Source organism: Mus caroli, chromosome 10, assembly GCF_900094665.2.
Source record: "Mus caroli chromosome 10, CAROLI_EIJ_v1.1, whole genome shotgun sequence".
In the NCBI taxonomy this organism is placed as follows: domain Eukaryota; kingdom Metazoa; phylum Chordata; class Mammalia; order Rodentia; family Muridae; genus Mus; species Mus caroli.
In genome coordinates this window covers 17,637,871-17,659,297 of record NC_034579.1, presented here as the reverse complement: position 1 = coordinate 17,659,297, position 21,427 = coordinate 17,637,871, and the positions used below count along the sequence as shown (strand labels likewise).

General features: G+C 42.8%; 1 protein-coding gene across 1 annotated transcript in view; it reads right to left on the bottom strand.

Moving 5' to 3' along the window:
- Positions 1–522: 522 nt before the first annotated feature.
- LOC110303821 (zinc finger protein 773-like) overlaps positions 523–21,427 on the bottom strand; it is a 28,926-nt gene continuing 8,021 nt past the window's right edge. The window contains exon 3 of the mRNA XM_021175046.1: positions 523–652. Coding sequence (XP_021030705.1) covers positions 573–652 — 80 coding nt within the window. The 3' untranslated portion in view covers positions 523–572. The remainder of the gene's footprint in view (positions 653–21,427) is intronic.

Sequence of the window (21,427 nt, the reverse complement as noted above, 5' to 3'; positions counted from 1 at the left end):
ATCACAAAAGGACATTTGAGCACGGGAACGTCCCCATGTGTGGATCGTAGTGGTGATTCCCCTGCAGTAATAAGCACTAACGGACCTGTACGTGCAGACAATGGAGCAGACGGCATACAGATCGCACCTTATTAGGGAAACATTTCAGAGTTAAGGTTTGAGAATCAGCTCGTGTTCACACTGTAGCTCCTCAGCATTTTGGTTATAGGACCACAAGGCACAGAACCATTCCGAGTCTCATTTTCTTGACTTATAAAACAGAGCTAATACCTGTGGAGGCTGCTGGGAAAACATGAATAAAATAATGCACCTCATTGTTTACTGTAATGCCAGGCTATCAGCGAGCGCTATAAATGGTCCTTATTGCTACCTTTATCCCTCACTAAAGAGTTAAGAGACCGTTTGGGGGAAGAGATTTCTAAACAGAGTTGTATGGTTTCCCATTTAAATGGGAAATAAGAGTTTTACTGGAGAGCTTGTGAAGAATACTGGCGCCTTATATAAATGAAGACAGATCTTTCACTTCCTCAGCACAATTTAATTTCCTCTATGAAGTCTTCTCAATTCTTTCTCTAAATATTGATGGATGGCTCCATGGTCATATGTTTATCTTTCTGGAGCAAATAAGGCCATGATGGATAAACTCGAGTTCCTGGAAAATAGAGAAAAATGTGAACAAAGAGATAACTAACATGTAGAACCTGCACTCCAGTTCCTCCAGTAGCATTTATCCATCTAGGCAATAAAGAGCTATTTGTACCCAGTACTGATGGTTCCAGAAGCTAGAGACTCAGTAGTCACCAACAGAGGCAGGAAGATGTCATCCTCAGGGAGCTTGTGTGCCACATCCTGTCAGGGTCACAGAGCCAGCTCTCTGTGCCTCCCTCCCACGGAAATTCAAATGGCATCTCTGTCTGCTGATCGTTCAGGAAAAATCATGCTCACTGGCCCTGTGATGTACACTTAGAGGCTCTGGCACTGAGTTTTATGTGTACTTCTTTAATAGCTATTGATTGATTTTGGTAGGAACCCAAGGCCTTGAATATACAAGGCAAATGTTCTACAGCTAAGCTACATCCCAAGTCTCTAACTTTTTATTGTGAAATGATTGCTCAGACATTTTCAGAGAAGAGACAGATGGTCTAGGGTACCCTTCAGCCAGCTGCCTCTAATTGCAAAATTTTATATAAGTCTCATTTATCAAGGCTAAGAAACAGATCTTAGTACACTATCATTGCCTGGAAGACAGGCCATATTTAGATTTGAACCCACACTCCTTAATGATTAATCAAAACTCTCTTCAGCTCCTTAATCTTTTAGTACCTTCTTAGTTAAAAAAAAAAAAGGTTTTTTTTTTTTGTTTGTTTTTTGTTTTCTCTCTTAAGACTTGAAGATCAGGCTTGAATGTATTCCCCAAAAGTTCATGAGTGGAAAATTTATGTCAGTGTTATGTTCCTCTGATTCTCTATTTTCTCCTGATAATCAGTTTCTTCCCTAAAGTCACTTGATTTCTAGCCAGATAAGCCTAAGAATAGTCCATGACTTCAACCTGTCCCCGCAAGCCAGCCCCCAGGTAGATGCTCCTCCTCTTACACTGTGTGTTACTGTTAAAGTCCTAACACTGGGGCATACGTGGCAGTGGGTGCCTGCAATCCCAACACTTAGCTAAGGTGGGAGTGTGCTACCCTGGGCTACATAGTGGCACCTAGCCTCAAAAAAAAAAAAAAAAAAAAGAAAAATTTCAACCTTGCATCACACCCAAACTCTGCACTGGTTCTCCATCTAGAATGCTTAGCCCCAACCTTCAGCTGACCCCCGGCATCATTTAACAGCTCCCCCTGCTTGACAGGGCGATCTACCTACCGTGTCTTCTCCCATCGTTCTCTGTAACAGTACCACACCCTTTCTGTTCTCATCTTTCTATCCACACTACACAGTCACTGTATCCCCTTAAATAGCCAGGTCAGTGTAAAAGGGATGAAGCTGCTACAAGTAAGAACGGTGGTGTTGGTCTTCCACTATTCATGGCCCTATGCAGTGTCCTCTCTTCACCAGATTTCACAGTCACCACAGTACTCTAGGTATTAACAGGTGACTCTCAAAGTGAGGATATAAAAGAAGTCGAGGCTTCTGCCTGGTCAACTTAGGTTAGGAATGGGTCATGAAGTCACATAAGCCATTCTGTACGGAGAACTTTATTTTTGGAGGGGCATGGGGACAGGATCTCAATCTTAAGTTCAGGCTGGTGTGAAATTCACTATGTAGACCAGGCTAGCTTCAAACTCACAGACACTTGCCTCACTGACACCTACCTGCTAGGACTCAAAGCATGCACCACCCTGACTGGTTTTACACAAACCACTCCATGGAGAAGACCACAGGGAGGAATGAGGACCCCTGGCACACACTAGTACACAAGACAAGTGACAGAACCACCTTGAAAGGGGAACCCAGGAAAATCACTTTTTTAAAAAAGATTTATTTTATGTGTGTGAATACCCTGTACACTGTAGCTGTCTTCAGACACACCAGAAGAGGGCATCAGATCCCATTACAGATGGTTGTGAGCCACCATGTGGTTGCTGGGAATTGAACTCAGGACCTCTGGAAGAGCAGTCAGTGCTCTTAACCACTGAGCCATCTCTCTAGCCCCTGTATCCAAATTTCTAATTGAGATAGCTGTGTTCTAACTGATAGAGTTCTCATTTTATGATTGCTGTAATTCTATATGTGTGCACACAAACACAGACACACAGGCACTTACATATACACATATCAGAAACATGGGGAAATCTGCGGTGTGTTGTTCTCAGCACATGGCAACAGAACCTTGAGTTAGTCATCAGAGCTGTTTACAAATACTCCTGCTGCTCCTCTGGACACATCCTAGAAGTTAGCTGCCACACCCCTTTAATTTTAAACCAAAGTGTGGTCATTTTTCTTGCTTTTGACAATGGAGTAGATGTGAAGAGACAGCGCATGTGCAATGCCTGGCAGTGTTTAAGCTAGCACACACTTTACTAAGTTTCCTTTTGGCTCTGGGGCCCTGAGAGGCTGAGCAGAGTTTGCTGCTGATGTGCATGAGGCACAAATACAGGAGAAGAGCGAATGCTTGCTGTATAAAGTCAATGAACTTAGAAAAAGCATACTGCTACCTAGCTTCTCCTAACAGACACCGCTATAATAATATCCTAGCTAATTAAGAGTACATCTCCTTAGGTTTCAAAGTCCCTGGTATCCCGTAAGGATACTTGAGAGAGAGAGAGTGATGTCATCTACAGAGTTAAACAAGCATTTCTGATGTCTGTGTCATCCTGGGCATAAATTCCAGTGCTAGGAGAAGCAGCTGGAGCTGCCTGCCTTTGTTTTCATTCTCTAAATGGGAGATCAATAGTTGGCTGAGGACTGCACTTTCATTTTCAGTTTTAAAACTTGGACTAAATTTAGAGTATACTTTGAATCTCTGAGCATCCTCTGGACTACTAAAGACTACAAACTATGCAGGATAATACTACCTAAGTGTGAATGTTCAACATTACTTGAAAGATATAATAAAGTGTATGTTCTCTTGGTGGTGGTAAAATAAAAGTATGAAATGTTTGCAAGAAGTTAACATTATTATATTTCTTCTATCATCACTATATATTAACTAATAAGTATGTTATGACAGGTCACTATTGTTAATTTCCTATTAACCTAGGTAACTTGTATAGTATTGACCTAGAAAAAAATAGCAGAATTCTATTTATGTTAAAATGGGTTTTTTAAGAGTTTTTGTATAGTATTACATAATTTTATATACCTCTGTGTGTGTGTGTGTGTGTGTGTGTGTGTGTGTGTGTGTGCGCGCACGCATACATGCACGCATGCATACACGGGTTCAAGTAAAGAAAGAAAGGTTAGACAGGGTTTCACTATATAGTCTAGGATGGCCTCAAACTCTCCTGCCTAACACATATTGCTGACAGATAAGATTATGATCTTGAGTCACCATGCCTAACACACATCTTACATAAAAGCCTTATGAAAACTTCATAAGTGTTTCAACACTGTACTTGTTGACCTATTGCTACAGAGGGGAATTACAAAGGATGGCAAACACGCTAAACAACAGAACATATGCCATACTTGAAAGACCCCTTAGAAACTCTTAGCACTCTGAAGACTAGATGAGCTAGGCCTTGCTGGTTCAGACTGCTCGGTATAGTTTGCTTTTCTGTTGCTGTGATGATGTACTGAGACCAAAAGCAACATGAGAAAAAAGTTTACTTGGTTCACACAGCACAGGACAGTCCATCATAGAGTGGAGCCAAGGCTGGAGCTCAAGGTAGGAGCTTGAAGCAGAAACCACAGAGCAGTGCGGCTTACTGGCTTGCTCTTCACAGCTTCCTCATCATGCTTTTTGACATGAACCAGAGCCACATACCCAGGGATGCCAGAGTCCACAGTGGACTGGACACTCCAACATCAAGAAAATTCTCTACAGACATGCCACAGGCCAGTTTGATAGAGACAAGTTTTCAATTGAGATTCCTTCTTCCCAGGTGAGTCTAGTTGATGAAGACTTATCAACACACTGCAGTAATACAGTTATAATACAGATACTTGAAGAGAAGATACTCATTTTTCAAAGTTTCGGGGTTGGAAATCCAGGATAATGGTGTTGCCATGGTCGGGTTCTGGTGACTAATTCCTTTTTGACTTTTAAGCAGCTGTCGTAAAACTGTATATACAAATAGTTTTTCTTTGATGGGTATGTGGAGACAGAAAACCTCTTGTCTCTTTAAGCCAACTGATCCAACCATGAAAGCAACATCCTTATGACCTAATTTAAGCCTGAGCACTTCCCAAAGGCTCCATCTCTGCACACCATCACAGAGAGGGGCAAGGCTCAAACACTTGCATTTTGGAAGGGAACACAGACATTCAGCCTCTAAGTCCATGATGTATTACAGAACTCTTTGAGAAAGTTTTACTCAAGGGTGACTTTTGCCAAGGGTACAGCAGCCTGTTCTTAGTTACAGAAAGGAAACATGGCCTTGACATGAGCAGTGAGAGTATTAGGGAAGAGCGAGGACTGTGGATGTTTGAGGCTAGGGGAGACAGTGTAAATGGGAGGACTTCAGGGATTTAAAGTGGGGCCACTCAAAGCAATTTTCTCCTGCTCCATTGAAGTCTCTAGATTAAGACTTCAGGCAGGTAGATTTCAATAAGGAGGGCCATGGCTTCACCACAATAAATCCACTTTTCAGAAGTTTAATCTCATCTGCGTCAGCAGTCATGCTAGAACATTAGTTACAGAACTGTTAGTGTTATGTCCAGAGCCACGCTGCGAGCTCTGTGCTCATTTACTCTCCATCACCCTCGGCAGGGACTGCAGGCCACTTCTGTTACTGCTTTAGAGATTAAGAAACTGAAGCTAAGCGTAACTGCCTCTGCACAAACACGTACATCTACCATCAGAAACATCTGAGAATTGAACCCATCATCTTCAGCCAGCATACAATCTAGGGGAAGAGTTGGTAGAATTTGGGCACACTATGCAGCTTATGGGCACCCTTGGCAGTCCTAGATAGGCCAGGGGTTACTTTTATTTACAGTACCTAAATAATTAACATTGGTTACCAAATTGGTAGAGTCAAGGACTCGAGGATAACAGACATTCCAGTGTATGTGACTGCATCAATCATATGTGCTCTAGTTAAATGGCTGTAACTGCAGGGCAGAGTAATCCTGTGACGTGGGAATGACCCACAGTGACCATTATGACTCCACAGTCATGCTGACTTCCTAAAGATTCCAGCTTCAAAGATATCTGGAAAACAAATTTGGGCTTTGGATGTTAGGGCCCACAGTGAGCAATGTAAGTGAAAGGGGAGTTCGGATGCCAGGGTTTCTGAAATATTCCTAACAGAAACAACTGGAAGGCCTTCTCTAGGCAAGAGCATTACCACCAAGCTCTTCCAACCCCAGGCTCTTGGTGGTTTTTGATTTGTTTTTTAATTCTTTTGGGTTTCACACATTATAAGATCTATCCTGTTCTTTTGTGGTTTCAAGAGCCTCTGCTAGGAAGAAACCCAGAAACTGCTTCTGGAAAAAAATGACTACCAACTTCTGCTCAAGTATTACAGGAATCTGCATATTCTGTGTTGGCCTACTATGCATCAGGCTTGGCTAAGCCACTTTGCAAATATGATCTTGTGTTTTCACTTCACCTCAATGAGGTAGTTTTAGGGATCTTGAACATATTATCCAAGAGTTCTCTCCTGAGAGAGATGCTGGCTGGGATTCCAACCCACCTCCTGAGGAGTAACAACCTCCATTAATTAGCAAAAAAGAACTGCTTCAGTCAGCTCATTTGTTCTCTTTCTCTCTTCCTTCCCAACTTGTGTGTGTGTCTGTGTGTCTTTGTGTCTTTCTGTGTATGTCTGTCTTTGTGTCTCTGTGTGCCTGTCTCTCTCTGTGTGTGGTGTTCATCTCTATGTATATGTATCTAGCCAAATCCTCCTTTATAAATGACCCAACTTTTCAACAAAAAAATGTGCTTCAAGTTTATTTTATTCTTGTTTTTTCTCTAAATCAGGAAACAAAACTTGGCTGTCCACTAGCATTCTCCTAAGCATATTGTAGGTTACAAATGAGACTAAGAACAATAATGCTGATTTTTTTTCTTCCTGCACTTAGTGGACCGTCTTCTCAAACAGCTATGGCAGCCCGACATGCTGCCAGGCCATGAAGAATTGCCAGGTGAGGCTTGTTGGGCTTTAGAGAGAGCTCACTCTCCAAACAGCAGAGGTGTTAACAAATGTGCCAGTGCTGCTGGGGTGGCACTGTCCTCGTGACTGATGAGCCTCCTTCCCATCTTGTTCTTCAGCTGTCACTGCTTATACTAGATGCTCCATAAATGTCCGTGGCAGCTGAATCTCACGGTGGGGGAGGGTCTTCAGATGGATGTGAATATACATGCTCTCTGGCTTCAACATAACATCCATGCACCACACAGATCAGAGAATTTATGCTCTCCTTCAGAGAGAAGAAGGCCATGGTGCCTTAAAGATAGTAAAGTATTTTCTAGAAACCAAAGATAATCTCCTTCAGTTCAAAGCTGCTTTATTGGAGCAGCCTTTTTATAAGCCCCCAGAGTGCTCACTCCAGTTTATCGTGGGCTACTCACTGGTCAAGGAGCTCTAGCAACAACTGGGTTCTTGACCAGTTTTTGTCAAGCCTTAAGACACTGTGTAGGGTGCCAAGAACATGCATTCTCCACAGTGGGGAAGTCACATCCATTAATATAACAAGATCAACCAGGAGGACAGGTGGGGTGACCTGTGCCTTTGTGCCAACCTGGCAGCCTAGGCTGATGCTTCCATATTAACGTTCTCTCTCTGGAAACAGTCCTGATGCCATGTTAAACTGGCTGGAGCTGCTTGCTGCTTCTAAATGCTCAAGTTCTCAGTAGGTCAATTCAGAAAGCACACTGAAGCCAGACTGGAGAGAAAGACTACCAGCTTCTCAATGCTTCTTTGGAGGACCAACAAGCTAAAGTTACACTGTATTTAAAAAACTCTTTTGGAAGCCAACAAAAAAATAGAATATCCAGGAAGACCAGAGTGGAGTTTTCCCTGACTAACACGTCAGTATAGTGGAAGGAGCCATAGTAATTTATTTATACGCTGAATATCATACATTCGCAGCCCAAAGCACCTTGTGATCTGTTTGAACATCCTCCTTCTAGGGTCTTCTGGCTAACTTATGTCCCAGTTTTCCAGAGAGAAAGCCTTCTCTGGCACTCACACTCCCAGGCCCCTGGTCATCCCACAGGCCAACCTTTCTTACCAAATCCAAGCCACTGAGGGAAGTTGCTAGCTCATTTAGTTTACACAGTGGGATAGTTCTCACTAGGAAGTACCTCAGAGACTTAGGTCAATGATTCAAGATTCCAACATTTTAGTATCAAGTATTAGCACTTTAAAGATAGCTGACATTAGAAAATGCAATGGCTAGAGTGAGGAAGCCATTGTGGATATATACTTGCAGTGAGTCACTCAAGTTTTGCAACTTAACCTGCTTCTCACTGTCCCTCTGGCCTGGGCAATAGAAAGGTGCACAACGAGAAAATAAATTCCACAAATATGGAAAAGTGGTTGTCTGATGGACCTGATCCAACCACAGTCGTACTGGTCAGTGTACAAAGAAACCATTTTGCCTTGGGAGAAAAAAAAAATCCACCTAGATGAGGACTCACTAAAGCCACTGACCTTTGAAACTCTATGTGTTACAAGATACTGGAGCTCTGTGTGGATGTGCCTAAAATGTCAGCTTAATTTGTGGGAAAGATCCGAGCTGCAGTAAGCATTCTATGCCTTGTGCTGCATGCTCCATGAGCCAAGGTCAAGGTCACTTCAAAGTCCTAAGCAGAGCATCCAAAGAGACCGATGAACAAGTGATTCCTCTGACAGTGGAAACCCTGCCTGAAACCCGAAGCAATTTTTCATGAGGAAACATGGCCATGCTCTGCCTAGCTGTAGAGGAGGTGAGCCCTGGCAAACATCCTTAAATCTCAAATGTGGTTAAGAGCGAGCTTCACAGAGCCACAGGCCTGACCTTAAGCAATTTCCTTATTTCTTTAGATTTATGATGTTATTGGAACACTGCTGAAGACTGGCCATTTCTCTGACCTTGAACACAGCTTCTTATTCAGTGAAAAATTAACTTGCTAGCCACTTGCTTACCTCTCTGTGTTGGACAGTTGGCATTTAAGTATCTGGATCCTGGCAGCAAGCCACAGGATCTGAGTCCTGACCAGACCGTATGACTTCCCTGTTAGTGTACACATTGGGCTTCAGTTTCTTCAGGTGAAAACAAGATGCTGTGACAGGAGTGATCTCAAAGGGGGCTATGCTCAGATGGCATCATCTTAAGGGAATGTGAAATGCTGAAACCTGTCTACCTTCTCTACGAAACACTAGCATCTGAAACAAGTGCTCACAAAGATTATGACTAAAATTAAATATTAACTTAAGAACCATCTTTGACATTCTTCAGTAAACAATTTAGAAACATAAAAATGAGTACTTTGCTCAGACTTTCAAAGAACATCAGTGCTTAAGATAGCCGGGCATCCACATGCACCTGTCTGTCCACTGTTCAGCCGCTCAGGCTACATCACAGACATCACCGACACCAACATCACTCACTACCTTCAGCTCAGTTTCAGGGTGTCTGGACCACTTTCCTCCATTGTCCTTGCTACCATTAGCTGTGTCCTCTGGACAATGTACTTTCCATGTGTGCTGGTAAGGAGCTTGACTCTGTTGTGTGCAATTTTTAATCTCTACATTTCCTCTTAATTTTTCTATTCATTATATATCAGGAATAGCTAAGGAAAATGTGTAGAATGGAAAGAATTTGTGCATGTCCTTATGCTTTACTTCAAAGGTAGTCGGAGAAGTGGAGAGTCAACTGTACTGACAAAGCTTGGTAATTCTCAGCAAAGATATTTCCAGAAGCACCAAGTGGCTAAGTTCACTGCTCCTTTCTTTCCCTGAGGCTTCCTGCATTGTTCCTGCCTAACCACAGAATAAACAGATGCTTAAAAAGACAGGAGTGTCCTTTGGAGGGAAAGGACACAGATCTAATGTTAAAACAAAACAAAAAAACCCTTGAGTTTGAACAGCTCCACTATAGAGCCGTGACCTGGAATGAGAGACTTAGCCTTTCCAATCCAAAGTGCTACTGGTAAAAGGTCTGTTGGATTGTCACAAACAACTGTATGACTGAGTCACAAGTGTGGCCTGGGTACATACTTGGAAAACTGAAATACTCATCAGTGTGAAACTTTGGCTCAGGTCACTTGCTACAAGCACTACTGCGGACTTCAACGCTCTGACATGAGGCATAAAGAGGCTTACAGTTGGATTCTAACCACTGTTTCCTAGTGGGTGGTGTTGAGTGTGGCACTGTCTCACCCAGATCCATCATACAGAGCTCCCCACAGGACTGCAAGCAGCAGAGACAGCGGTACATGAGTAGGCAAATCCAGGATGATAAACCTGAAGGTTTAAGTGAACAGAACTCTCATATAGAACAACACTACCTTTTCATGGAGAGACGCAACCATTTAACTACACTAAGATGCCTTAAAAAATTTATCTCTAAGGACCAGTGCCTTGACTTTCTTATTTTCACTTGTCCTGTTCTCCGTGGACAGTCTACAAGCTTGCTGAAGCTAGTTTTCTAAGAACTAATAACATTTCCTATGTCAGCATGGAAAAATTAATTACTGATATAACTATTCAGGACTTTGTGTATACATATTTGTATAAATTGTATACACAAATTGTATACATATTGTAATGGAATGACATATTTTCTTAGTGTAATGCCAAAGTCCTGTTATAATGATCTGATATCTGGAACCCTATATTATCAGTACAGCCAACATCTGAGTATCTTGAGTTAGATAAGAAATAAAGAACAGACTAAAATCTAAAGTAAAGAAATGAATTGATGTTTTATTTAAATGCACTGGCATCCCAAGTGGTAGATAAAATGTAAGGTCAATGTACTTATTCATTTTAAATATACAGACAAGTTCAAAACTTTCCAATAAATACTGAATACATATAGAAAAACTCCACATATGCCTTGTTTAGTCTTGTATGAATCAGTCTTGTATGAAAAAGGTATAATAGTAACTCCACACACAAAAGAGGAAATCACCAGTATGAGAAACCTTTTCTAGGAAGCATCTTCCTAACATGTTATTAAGGTTAATAAAGGGCTAAACCCGATTAATCTGACACAGCTGTGACCATCTGACTTTCAGTCCTGGTGTTGAGCATGCTCAGAGTAAGTCACATTTTCATCCCAGCTCCAGGGATGGTGAATCTGAGTAATACAGAAGTGTTAGTGAGCAGAGTGAGGGTGAACACCATACGTTCTCTGCACCTGATGAAAACAGCAGGTGCTGAGGTGAAAGGCTAATGCCAAGCACACACAGAAGCAAGGAGGGAGAGGAACCAAGTGGTTGCAGAAATCAAAACTAGCACAATCATACTTGTCCAAAATGTATCAAAAGTCCTTAAAATACTTACACATTCTATTCAATAACCTTGTAATAACAGAAGTTTTAAATCAGAGTGACTATATCTAAAAATTCATACATGGAAATACATTTAACTGTTTTATAGCAAGCATAAATTGCAAACAATTTGAACTTCAAGAATAATCAATAAGTCATGTAACATCTTGGAAGGGAATGGTATATTACCTACAAAAATTATGCTTCAGGGAAGTGTTTACTAATAAGGAAAACACATGGTTTTATTAAGTAAGGTGAGAGCTATAAAAGCATATGTTATACAACACCAATTTTGTAACAGTTGACAACAAATATGGATAGGCTAGAAAAATAGGATTGTCCTCTTATCCACTGGAAAGGATAGGTCCCAAGGCAGAGAGCTGATCTGGATGGCTCTTAGGAAGATCACAGAGTAGGGAGCCAGTCACTGAAGACTTTCAATTCCCTTTTCTGAGATCCCTGAAAACCAGGATTAAAAAGATTAATTCTGCCAAGCATAGTGGCACATGCCTTTAAATCTTATCACTTGGGAGGCAGAGGGAAGGTAATCTCTGTGTTTTCAAGACCCGCCTGATCTATGTAATGAATTCCAGGGTAGCAAGGGCTACATAGTAATACCATATTTAAAAAAAGAAAAAGGAACAATTTTTATAGATGCCAAATGAATTTATCAGTGGCACCTTAGCTCCCAGAGTAAGTTAAAGTTCATAAAACATTTGCAAAAGGAGGGTCATAAATGAACAACCCAATGTACTACTGACATCATCACCTCACTAAAATTAATTTTTATACCTTAGGAACAATGTTAACCATTGTGCAGTTTAAATGAAACATAAACATACCATTTAAATCTGGAACATCGCTAAGGAACACAAATCAAAGGAGAGCAGGCTAAAGGAAATGCCCAGAGCTTGCGTGGCTCCTGCCAGAAAGATCTTTCACCTCTGTGTACAAAACCCATGTTCCCACAGATCTCTGGAGCAATAAAAAATGTACTGTACATCATGAGCTGACTTGCTATAAATGTTGTGGACTGTGCAAGCGTGGAAGGCCACCTGTTCTTTGTACAAAGGACACAGACAATGGGGCTGGGATCTGAAACTAAGAAGAGGAAGAATTCAATAAGGACACTGACCCAGACAAGGGTTGAGTCAGCTGGGCAGCCTCAGACAGCACAGCCCTTGTATTGCTCAAGCTACAGGGTTCACTTGCACAAAACTAGAGGCCACAGCCAAGTAGGTGGAGGCCAGAGAAAGACTGTTCTGTGGGTTAAATGATGATTAACCTTGGCCTTCCAAGTCACTCAGTCTTCCAAGGAGAAGACTGTAAAAGACCCAGACTGTTTCTATTTCTGCACTACTGACAGGCTCAGCGGAAAAACTTGAGACTTTTCAGACAGAAAGAGCTGGGTGCAGGTCAAGCCCAGGCATTCACTCACTTACCGTCCATCCTACAGGAGCCTCTTGCCCTTGCTGGCTACATTGCCTGATCCACAAAGTGGTGTTAATATCTACTTGGCAGAAGTTAACTGGAGTGAAAGAAATATGTAATGTAAAAGGTCTGGCGCACAGCAGGTGTTTAATAACGCTCAGATCCCGTCTACGTCTCCCTTTGAGCAGCTTCTCCAGGTACGCCCCTACTTAGTCACTGCCTTAAAACATGGAGGAAGACCAGGAGGAGGACAGACAGGATGATTTTAGGGAGCTCAGACATCGTAAAACCTTCGCAATATAAAAACAGCTTACTGAGCTCTGAATGTTTGCAGTTTATGTTTAATCCCACCGTGTGTGTGTGTGTGTGTGTGTGTGTGTCTGTGTGTGTCAGTGTGTGTGTGTGTGTGTGTGTCAGTGTGTGTGTCTATATGTCTGTGTGTCTGTGTGTACTCGTGCCTTTAAAAAAAATGTTGTTACCAGATTGTTCAAGTGCAAGTATGTCTATGTGTGTTTCACATTGACTTTTGTGTTTGTTATTTTTTCCATTAAAAGAATTAAGGAAATAAGAACGTAGGAAGTAAAACTTCCCTAGGCATCATTCAAAAGATAAGAAATGAGGCCTATATTTAGGGCTTTATCATGACTGCCTGAGGAGATGGCTCAGTTTCATGGAGTTAATCTGTATGACATAAGTAGGTGAGAGGAAAGTAACAGGAAGTATGTATTTGCAGTGGAGTGCTATAACTATATCTATCCTGTAAGAATATCCACACTGCAAATGTATTCATCTAACACACGCTGATTGGGGAAATGGTATGTGCCTGGGCTCTAACCAATGTGTCAGGACCATGTGAGGGTCATGGGTTTCCCTCAAGACACTAATTGCACACAGTTCTTGGGCAAGAACCACAAATGCCCACAGCTCTTAGCTACATTCTTCTTCTTTCCCACTAAGTGTCACCGTCTGGGACCCATATGATTCTTTACAACATGCAGAAGTTTCCAGAATGTAATGCGTCGGGGTACAGATGGTCAGAAGCTTCCAGAGTGATGGTTTAGTCACATTTGCACACAGTAGGGGCTACAGACCATGAAGCAATCCCAACAATGAGAGACCGGTCCTAAGAAAGCCGCTTAGAGGAAGGAGGTTTGCTCACCCAGTTTGAGGCATGTGTGTTTTCAGTCCCTACAGAACGTGGTTAGCCTGTTCCTACTCAAACCTTTATGAACTCCACAGCTGCTTTGTTCCCACGGCATACAGCTAAGCAAAGGAAGGGATTCTCTATAACACCTGCCAGTTTCACAAGGCAGACTTTGTTACAGTGGTCAGAAATAGACCCTGTCACCATAACACTGAGGTAATGACAACTAGCAACCCTTTAGCAAATAGACATTGCAGAGACTGGTGTTCCCAATTCATTTGGAATGAGAGTCTTGCTGGCTATTGCTGTTTGGGGGAACATGTACTGTCTTTTCTTTTTGGAAAACGTTTTCAAGTGGGATGTTTTACTAGAAGAAACAACTGCTGTGATATGTTAAGATGAAGAACAGGAGAAATAATGTTCATAGTCCTAGAAGTGAACTATTTCTTTGTTGTCCGCGCACGCACATGTGTGCACATGTGTGTGCGTGTGTGTGTGTGTCTGTCTGTGTGTGTGTGTGTGAGACGGAGGACACCTTTTATGAGCTAGTTCTCTGTCCACTGTAGGTTCCAGACAGGACATCAGGCTTGCAGGCTAGTGTGGCAAGTTCCTCCACCTGAAGAGCTATCTTGCTTTGGTCCCCAAAAATTACTGATAGAAAACAAGAAGTGAAAAGAATTTTTAAAATACTATTATAATCAAGTGGCTGAGACTGTAGCTTAGTGGTAGAGTGGTTTTATCATCAATACCAAAATAAATACATGAATGAATTAGCTAACTAGAATAAAATACCCCAGATGCCATCACTTCCTGCAGAAACACTGCTGATACCCATGTGTCTTTGTGCTTCCGTGAAGGTACACACTGATGTACTCTGAGGATGGAGGCACAGCCTCTGTCTCATGGCCCAGTGTCTTCTTCGTCAGCATTTCTAATGACAGAATAGTGTCTGCTGTATGGGGATGTATTTAGCTAACTGAGGCCTGGTTTTGTGGAGCCTGTGCGCAGACTGTCTTGAGAGCTTGGGCCTTAGGCGATCCCTCCATGTCTAGGTTGTCCTGAAAGTTCTATTTCCAGCTTCAATGCTGTTCCCAGACGGAGACTTTGGGGAGGTAATTAGGCCCTGTCACCATCCAAGTCACCTAACGTCACTTGGGAAAGGAAAACTACAGCCTATGTTAGAAACTAACATTCTTCTGACCAGAGAGATGCAAAGTATGAAACTCAAGAGCCTGTTTTCATTCACAGCTAGGATTTGTGCAGCCACTGGCGACATGCCAGGGTCACTCTGAGTGACTCAACTCTCCAGCCTTATGGAGCTTACCCTGTGACAGATTCACAACCTCAGAAGGGTGAAGTGAACAAAAGAACAGTCAGGAGTTCTCTTGTCATAGGAAATTGGACCGCAACTACACACAACAAATGTATGCATATTTGAAGCTACCACAAAATACTTGAGTCTTAGAGTTACAAAGTCAAGTGATATATTCTGTTACCAAGTAAAAATTCCATAATGTCATTAGAACAAGTACTTCCAAATGGCAACAGTATCCAGAACAGGTACACTCAAGTCTTAGTAATCAAATTAAAAAAAAAAAAAAAACAAATACCATTATACTTAGGACATTAATTTTTATTTATAGAAAAAAACAGTTCCCTGTGGTTTTGAATAAATGTACCCAGATTGTAGATAACATTAGTTTGGATATGACCCATCTCCAATTATAAAAACATGAAAGAATATCCAAGCAATCAGGCTATGTGTAGATCAAGTGGGAAGCTACTTACAAGTTAGTGGAGGGCTGGAGTATCTACTGTAAGGAGAGGATGCCTGGGTCAGTTATGAGATACTTCTATGCCCACTGGAAAGAATGAGTGGGCTCACCTTGACTCAGGAAGAGCTTTATAATTAAGTAAAAAGAAAGTCAACAAGGCTAATGAGAAATGACTACAGAAGTTAACACGATTTTTTTTCTTTAAAAAATTAACATGATCTCTCTCCTCCCCACTCTCCGTGTACAAGTATGTGCACACACATATACCCAGACGTATGTTTGAACAGACATATAAACATGGGAATATGTGTGGAAGACTAGTTGCCAAACCATACTATTTTGAATGTATAAAATGGGATTATTACTATTTATGCAGTATGTATTTTCATGATGACCAGACATTAGCTCACTAATTTTATAAGGTAGGAAATCTTAAGAAGGTATTAAGGTGGGTCAGGACTAAACCCATGTCATCGGAAGCCTCTTACTGTGATATCAACTGACATCTTCAGAGTTCGTATTGTTTACAAGGATGAGAACATTAGACTTACAAAGGACCAGTAATCTGAGAATAAAATCCTAGTCACATAAAGTCTAAGTATTATCATGCCAAGAATAACGACTCTATATAAATCCTGGAGTTTGGGCATAAGTCTCAGGAGTCAGTGTGCATGTGTCCTACCAGTGAGCTGCATCTCCTTGGTTTCTCTAAGCAGGGTCTTACTATATATAGCCCAGGCTGGCCTTAGACACAGGGTCCTCATTCGTCCAGCATTCTGGAAGCTAGGACCTATGCCTGTGCTTTCTAGTTGGTGACAGAGTTGCTGCTGTGAGTCCCACTCAGCCCCAGCACACATGCCCACCCCTACACTTGCCATCTGTCAGCACCGTGACAGCCTCTTATGTCTGCAACTCTCAGAAAAGAAATCTAACTACAAGGCAATCAACATTGCGTCGGGCTGCCATGAGAAGACCCCACCCCACCGCTGCCCCATAGACACATGCACCTTTGACCTTCCTTCTGTGACACTGGGGATTTGGGTTGCTCCTTCATGACTTAGTCTTTGAAATTGAGCCCTCCAGGCTATGGCTGTTAGGAGACCTCTGAGAACCAAATCAGCCCCAAGAGCTCAGGGTTCTTGGCTACGCTCAGGCCCTTCCATAGTCAAACTGCAAAACCAGACAACTTCTGCTCCCAGGGCTGCAAACCATCTGCCTCTGTTCAAGTGAGTGTGATTGGGAAACCTCAGGACAGAAGTCAGAATCCAAAAATCCTGAGTCTAACTTACTCTCGATGTCTAGGCTCAGTGCCAGAGGCAATCCTTTACAGGTGGCCTGCCATCTGAATGGCAGTGAGCCCTGTGCAGTGGGGGAGACAGTAGGGAAGGAGAATGGGGGTAGAAAAAAAATCATGTCAGTCTTCTACAGTGCAGGGAAGAAAGGGGAAGAGACTTGTGACAACTTGTGTCACTGACAGCATCAGCAAAAAATACCAGTTGGCTCTCCTCCAGGGAGTTCCCCCATCCAGCTGCAGGGTGAGTGCTTCAGGTCCAAAGGCCTTCTGCAGCCTGCAGTGCTGAGCAGCCCCAGGCTCCACCACCGTGGACTCCACTGGCTATGGGACACAGTTCATGGACTTTGAATTTTAGAAGAAACATTGGGGGAAACCATGTGGCACCCATTCTTCTATTTCCCCTGCTACATGTTTATATGCTGGCCTTAAAAATGAAAACTGTCAATTCTGATGCTTGCGCTGTCTTGTGGGCCAGTATCATGTTATTTTCCCTTCACGGTGTTTATAATTGACATAGTGCTAGATGCTATACAAGGAAAATAACACAGACACTGTCCTTTAAGAATTGCCAGATATCTAAATTGGAGACTGCAGTGGAAAAATAAGACATATCAAATACAAGGCTCATTTTAGGGATGGGTGGGAGTTCCACATAGCTGTGTGGGAAGCCTGAAGCAAGCTGCCAATCAATGTCTCTTTATGATTACTTAGCAGGGAAGGCAGTGAAGAGAACTAAATCACTTCGTGAGCTGAGCAGAGAGAGAAGACCTACTGGCTTTCCAGAATATGAAGAGGTCAGAGTGTGAGTGGACTGCCCTCACTTCTGGCTCTCCCACCACCTCCCTTACGCTATCCCCTTCCCAGATCTCAGTCTGTTAATGATCTATCAAGACTCATGCTCCAAGTCAGACAACCCTAAGATGTGTCTGATTCCATGCTCCTAGAATATGTTTAATTGGAAAGTGGCCTTATATTAAAAAGTGGATTTAAAAAAAAAAAATCAAAACATGGCAGACAAGGTGGCACATGTCTTTAATTCCAGGAGTCGGGAGTCAAGGTTACACAGAGAAACCCCTATCTTGAAAAGCCAATAAATAAATAAATATCAAAACTTAACTATCTAATCAGGTCACTGAAGGTAGTTTGTGCTTTCCTTTTAAATTGCACCCGAGGGAGGGAACGGCTTGTTGTGGAAAGAGCACGCACCTGGGAATTGGCCTTCCCTCCTCTAACCCCATTTGCCACTCAGAAACTCTGCCACTGTGGATGTCTGTGTCTTACTCTCCTCACTGCAGTGAGAGTGAAATAAGTCACCTTTACATCCTCTTTCTACTGAGGACTAAGATTCTAACACGTTGCTTATCCTGCGCCTGTCCCGATTTATCCATGTTGTGGAATGCTGTCCTATGCATACGGCTGCCCACTGTCCTCTGGGACTGTAATTACCACAGGAGGACGACACAAGGTTGAGACCACTAAGGTTCCACCACAGAGGGGGAAGGGGCGGAGCTTAAGAGACCCTGTTCCTAGCAGGGGGTTTACAAGCAGCTGATGGTTGATTGAAGGAAGACAGTTCTTCAGTGGGACAGTCACTCCTATGTCACCTCTCCCCTCTCCTGTGAGTAGCCACTGCTCTGTGCTCTCACTAGTGTCCAGTGACACTCAGTTGTTTCCTTGCTTTGTCCTTGGTGCTCCACTTGGGGTGAGTACATGGTTTTACTCACTTGCTCCTGGGAAAGTTCACACAGTTGAGCATCACTACTGCAACAGGATAGCTTTAAAAATCGGTTGTTGCAGTGTCAACTGGCCAGACGCCCCAAGCTCACGGGAACCGGACCATCAACCAAAGGGTACACATGGAGGGACCCATGGCTCCAGCCACATATGTGGCAGAGGATGCCTTGTTGGGCATCAGTGGGAGGAGAGGCCCTTGCGTCTAGGGGGTTTGATGCCCCAGCGTAGGGGAATGCCAGGGAGGGAAGGCAGGACTAGGCGGGGGTCAGGGGTGGGGGAAGCACCCTTATAGAGGCAGGGCAGGGTGGATGGGATAGGGGGTTTCCAGAGGGGAGACCTGGAAAGGTGATAACATTTGAAAGGTAAGTAAAAGAAAATATACAATAAAAGAAAAAAGAAAAAACCCAGTTGTTGCTTGAAGCACTTTTTCCTGGGAGCATGTGTGCACTGGGGACAGTCCACCATTCCTTCAGTTCACTGTGATTATGCTTCTCACCAGTTCCCATAGCCTGAGAGCCCCTAGGGAACATAGCCCCAAGCAGAGATAATTGGAAAAATGACAAAGATCTCTTTCTTGCACACTGACTCAGATGCCATCCGGGTTGCTGTGGGGAGATACAGACCTACTTTTCGTCCTAATTATCTTATCCATGGAGAAGCTGGTGGTGAAGCCCATGTTGAATGAAGTGCCTTAGCGGTCAGCAGAACACCTGAGCAGCACAGCTTTATGGGAATATGTGACCCTTTGGGTGCCGACAGACCAGGTTCAGGGTCTTGTTTAATTGCTCCCTAGATCTGTTACTACTTGAAAGTCACTTCGTTTCTCTTAAGCCTCAGCTTCTTTATGTGTAAAATGGGAATAACATAACTACGGTATGTGAGATGTTTAGCACAGTTCATAGTACATGGTAAGGACTTGCTAGGATTACAACCGAATGCAGAATTGGCCTCAAACACAACAGAGTTTACATTTGTGTTGTTAGGAATGGTACAAATGGTAACATCAGAAAAGTAGAAATGCACCTAGAAGATACGGTGTTGTTACAAGCAAACACTGCGACAGAAATGTAGGATAACTGTGCAGGGACAAAGTGTTTGGAAGGAATAGTGTCCCACTAGAGATGGCAGACTTGTTTTCACATCTGGGATCACTTTCCCAAGTCTCCTCCCCTACATCTATTAGGAGACTGGGATAATAGGAAGCCAACACCACAGGACTGCTCTCAAGTGTAAACGTAATGATGCTTAGACAGAGTCCCTCAGTGTTAGGCCTTACGGCCACTCTATTCCATTTCCACAAGTGATGCTCGCCTATTTTTATTGTGCCTGTAGTCACTTCATCTCTATCTATTTACATACTTCTTATGTCCATGCCTATTCCTATTCCATCATCAATGCATCTAGAGAGGAGAGCTTGTGTCTCACTTTAAACTGTGTCATTTGCTTTTAATGGTGACAGTGACAATAATCACAGTGAGACATTGCCTTAGTCATTTGTTTTAAATACTGTTTGAAAGTTTAAAGGCATCTGCTCAGTGTGGTACTCGTAAACATAGCTGCTTCTTGTCGTTATGCTGGGTATACAGGCCTCCATTTTCTTTCTCATGGTCATGCTGAAGTACCCTAATGACACATAGGCCATATTGTTCACACAAGCTTCTCATGACAGAATGATTGGCACAGCCTTACTTTCCTAAATAGTTTGCTGATTCACTCGGTCCATTTTTAAACACCAACAGATTGGCACTGATGACATCTGCTAATTATTTGATTTTCCTCGTGACTGGCATAGGACTGCCGTCTGCAGCAATCACTGTAATATGACCGGTGTGAAGTTTGTACCACCCAGTCACTCCATGACCAATTTGCAGTAATGAGTAGCCTTGTCTAATTTTCTGTTTCCCCTAGAAGTATCATTATTTATTATGTGTTGGAAACACAGCTTCCAGAAGTGCAGCAAAAACCCAGTAACACCTAACTCCAAGTGGAAATCTCACTGTGTTCATAGTAATGGTTTATCAACTCAGATGGCCTGGGCCTGCCAATAACACAGTTAAGATTCCAACATCTCCCTGGTTCTGCTCCCAGCCCCCATTCTAGCAGGGAACAGTCTTGGAAGGCTGCTGAAGACCCTGTTTTCTAGACTGTGTGTCCCTTTTAGTCCCTGAGACTAGAGTTAAAGATTTTGAGAAGTCCTTTGAAATATGTTCTGTTGATGTTTCTATTATCATGAACCCCCACGGCTTCACTGACCCCGGTTGAGGCTGCTTCTTGAATTCAGAGAGCATTAAATCATACCTGCAATCTCAGAGATCTGCTGGCTTGGTTTTGTAATGCTTCAATAAGATTAGAAAAGCGATGGCCTGCACATGTGGTATGATGTCCCTCATTAACTCAATGTGAAGGTCAAAGGTCAAAGCCCACGGGACAGTCACCATTCACTGGCTTACCAAAAGAAATGTAGGAAAATGTTCCTTTGCCCCCTAGTGCCCACAGCCTGCTATTGCAAGCAGATGACTTAGCTCAGGGAACTTCCAAACAGAAGTGAAGGGATTTATAGATCTACCACTAAGGCACATGGGAAAGTCAAAACTTGGATGGGCTTGTCATACCATGTAGAAGCTAAACTCCAAGTATCAGGTAAACAGTGGCGGAACATCACTAAGGGCCGTAAATTCTCAGCCCCTTCGTGGAGAAAAGCAGAAAACAAGCTCTGATTCATTTATACTGACCTGGGAGGCCCCTGGGGTACAGCCTGGGCCACTGTTTAATAGTCTCTCGATTATGCTAGATCATTTCCCACCTCAGTAGGCTGAAATTTGCTTCTCCCACTGTTTAGAACTAGCCTTTACCCCACACCCCCACTAAAGCCTCTCTCCCATATAGACTTTAACAGAAAGGGCTCAATTCAATCTTGTGAAACCACCTTCTCCTTCAAGGCACTCAATCACGGCTAGCTGAATGAT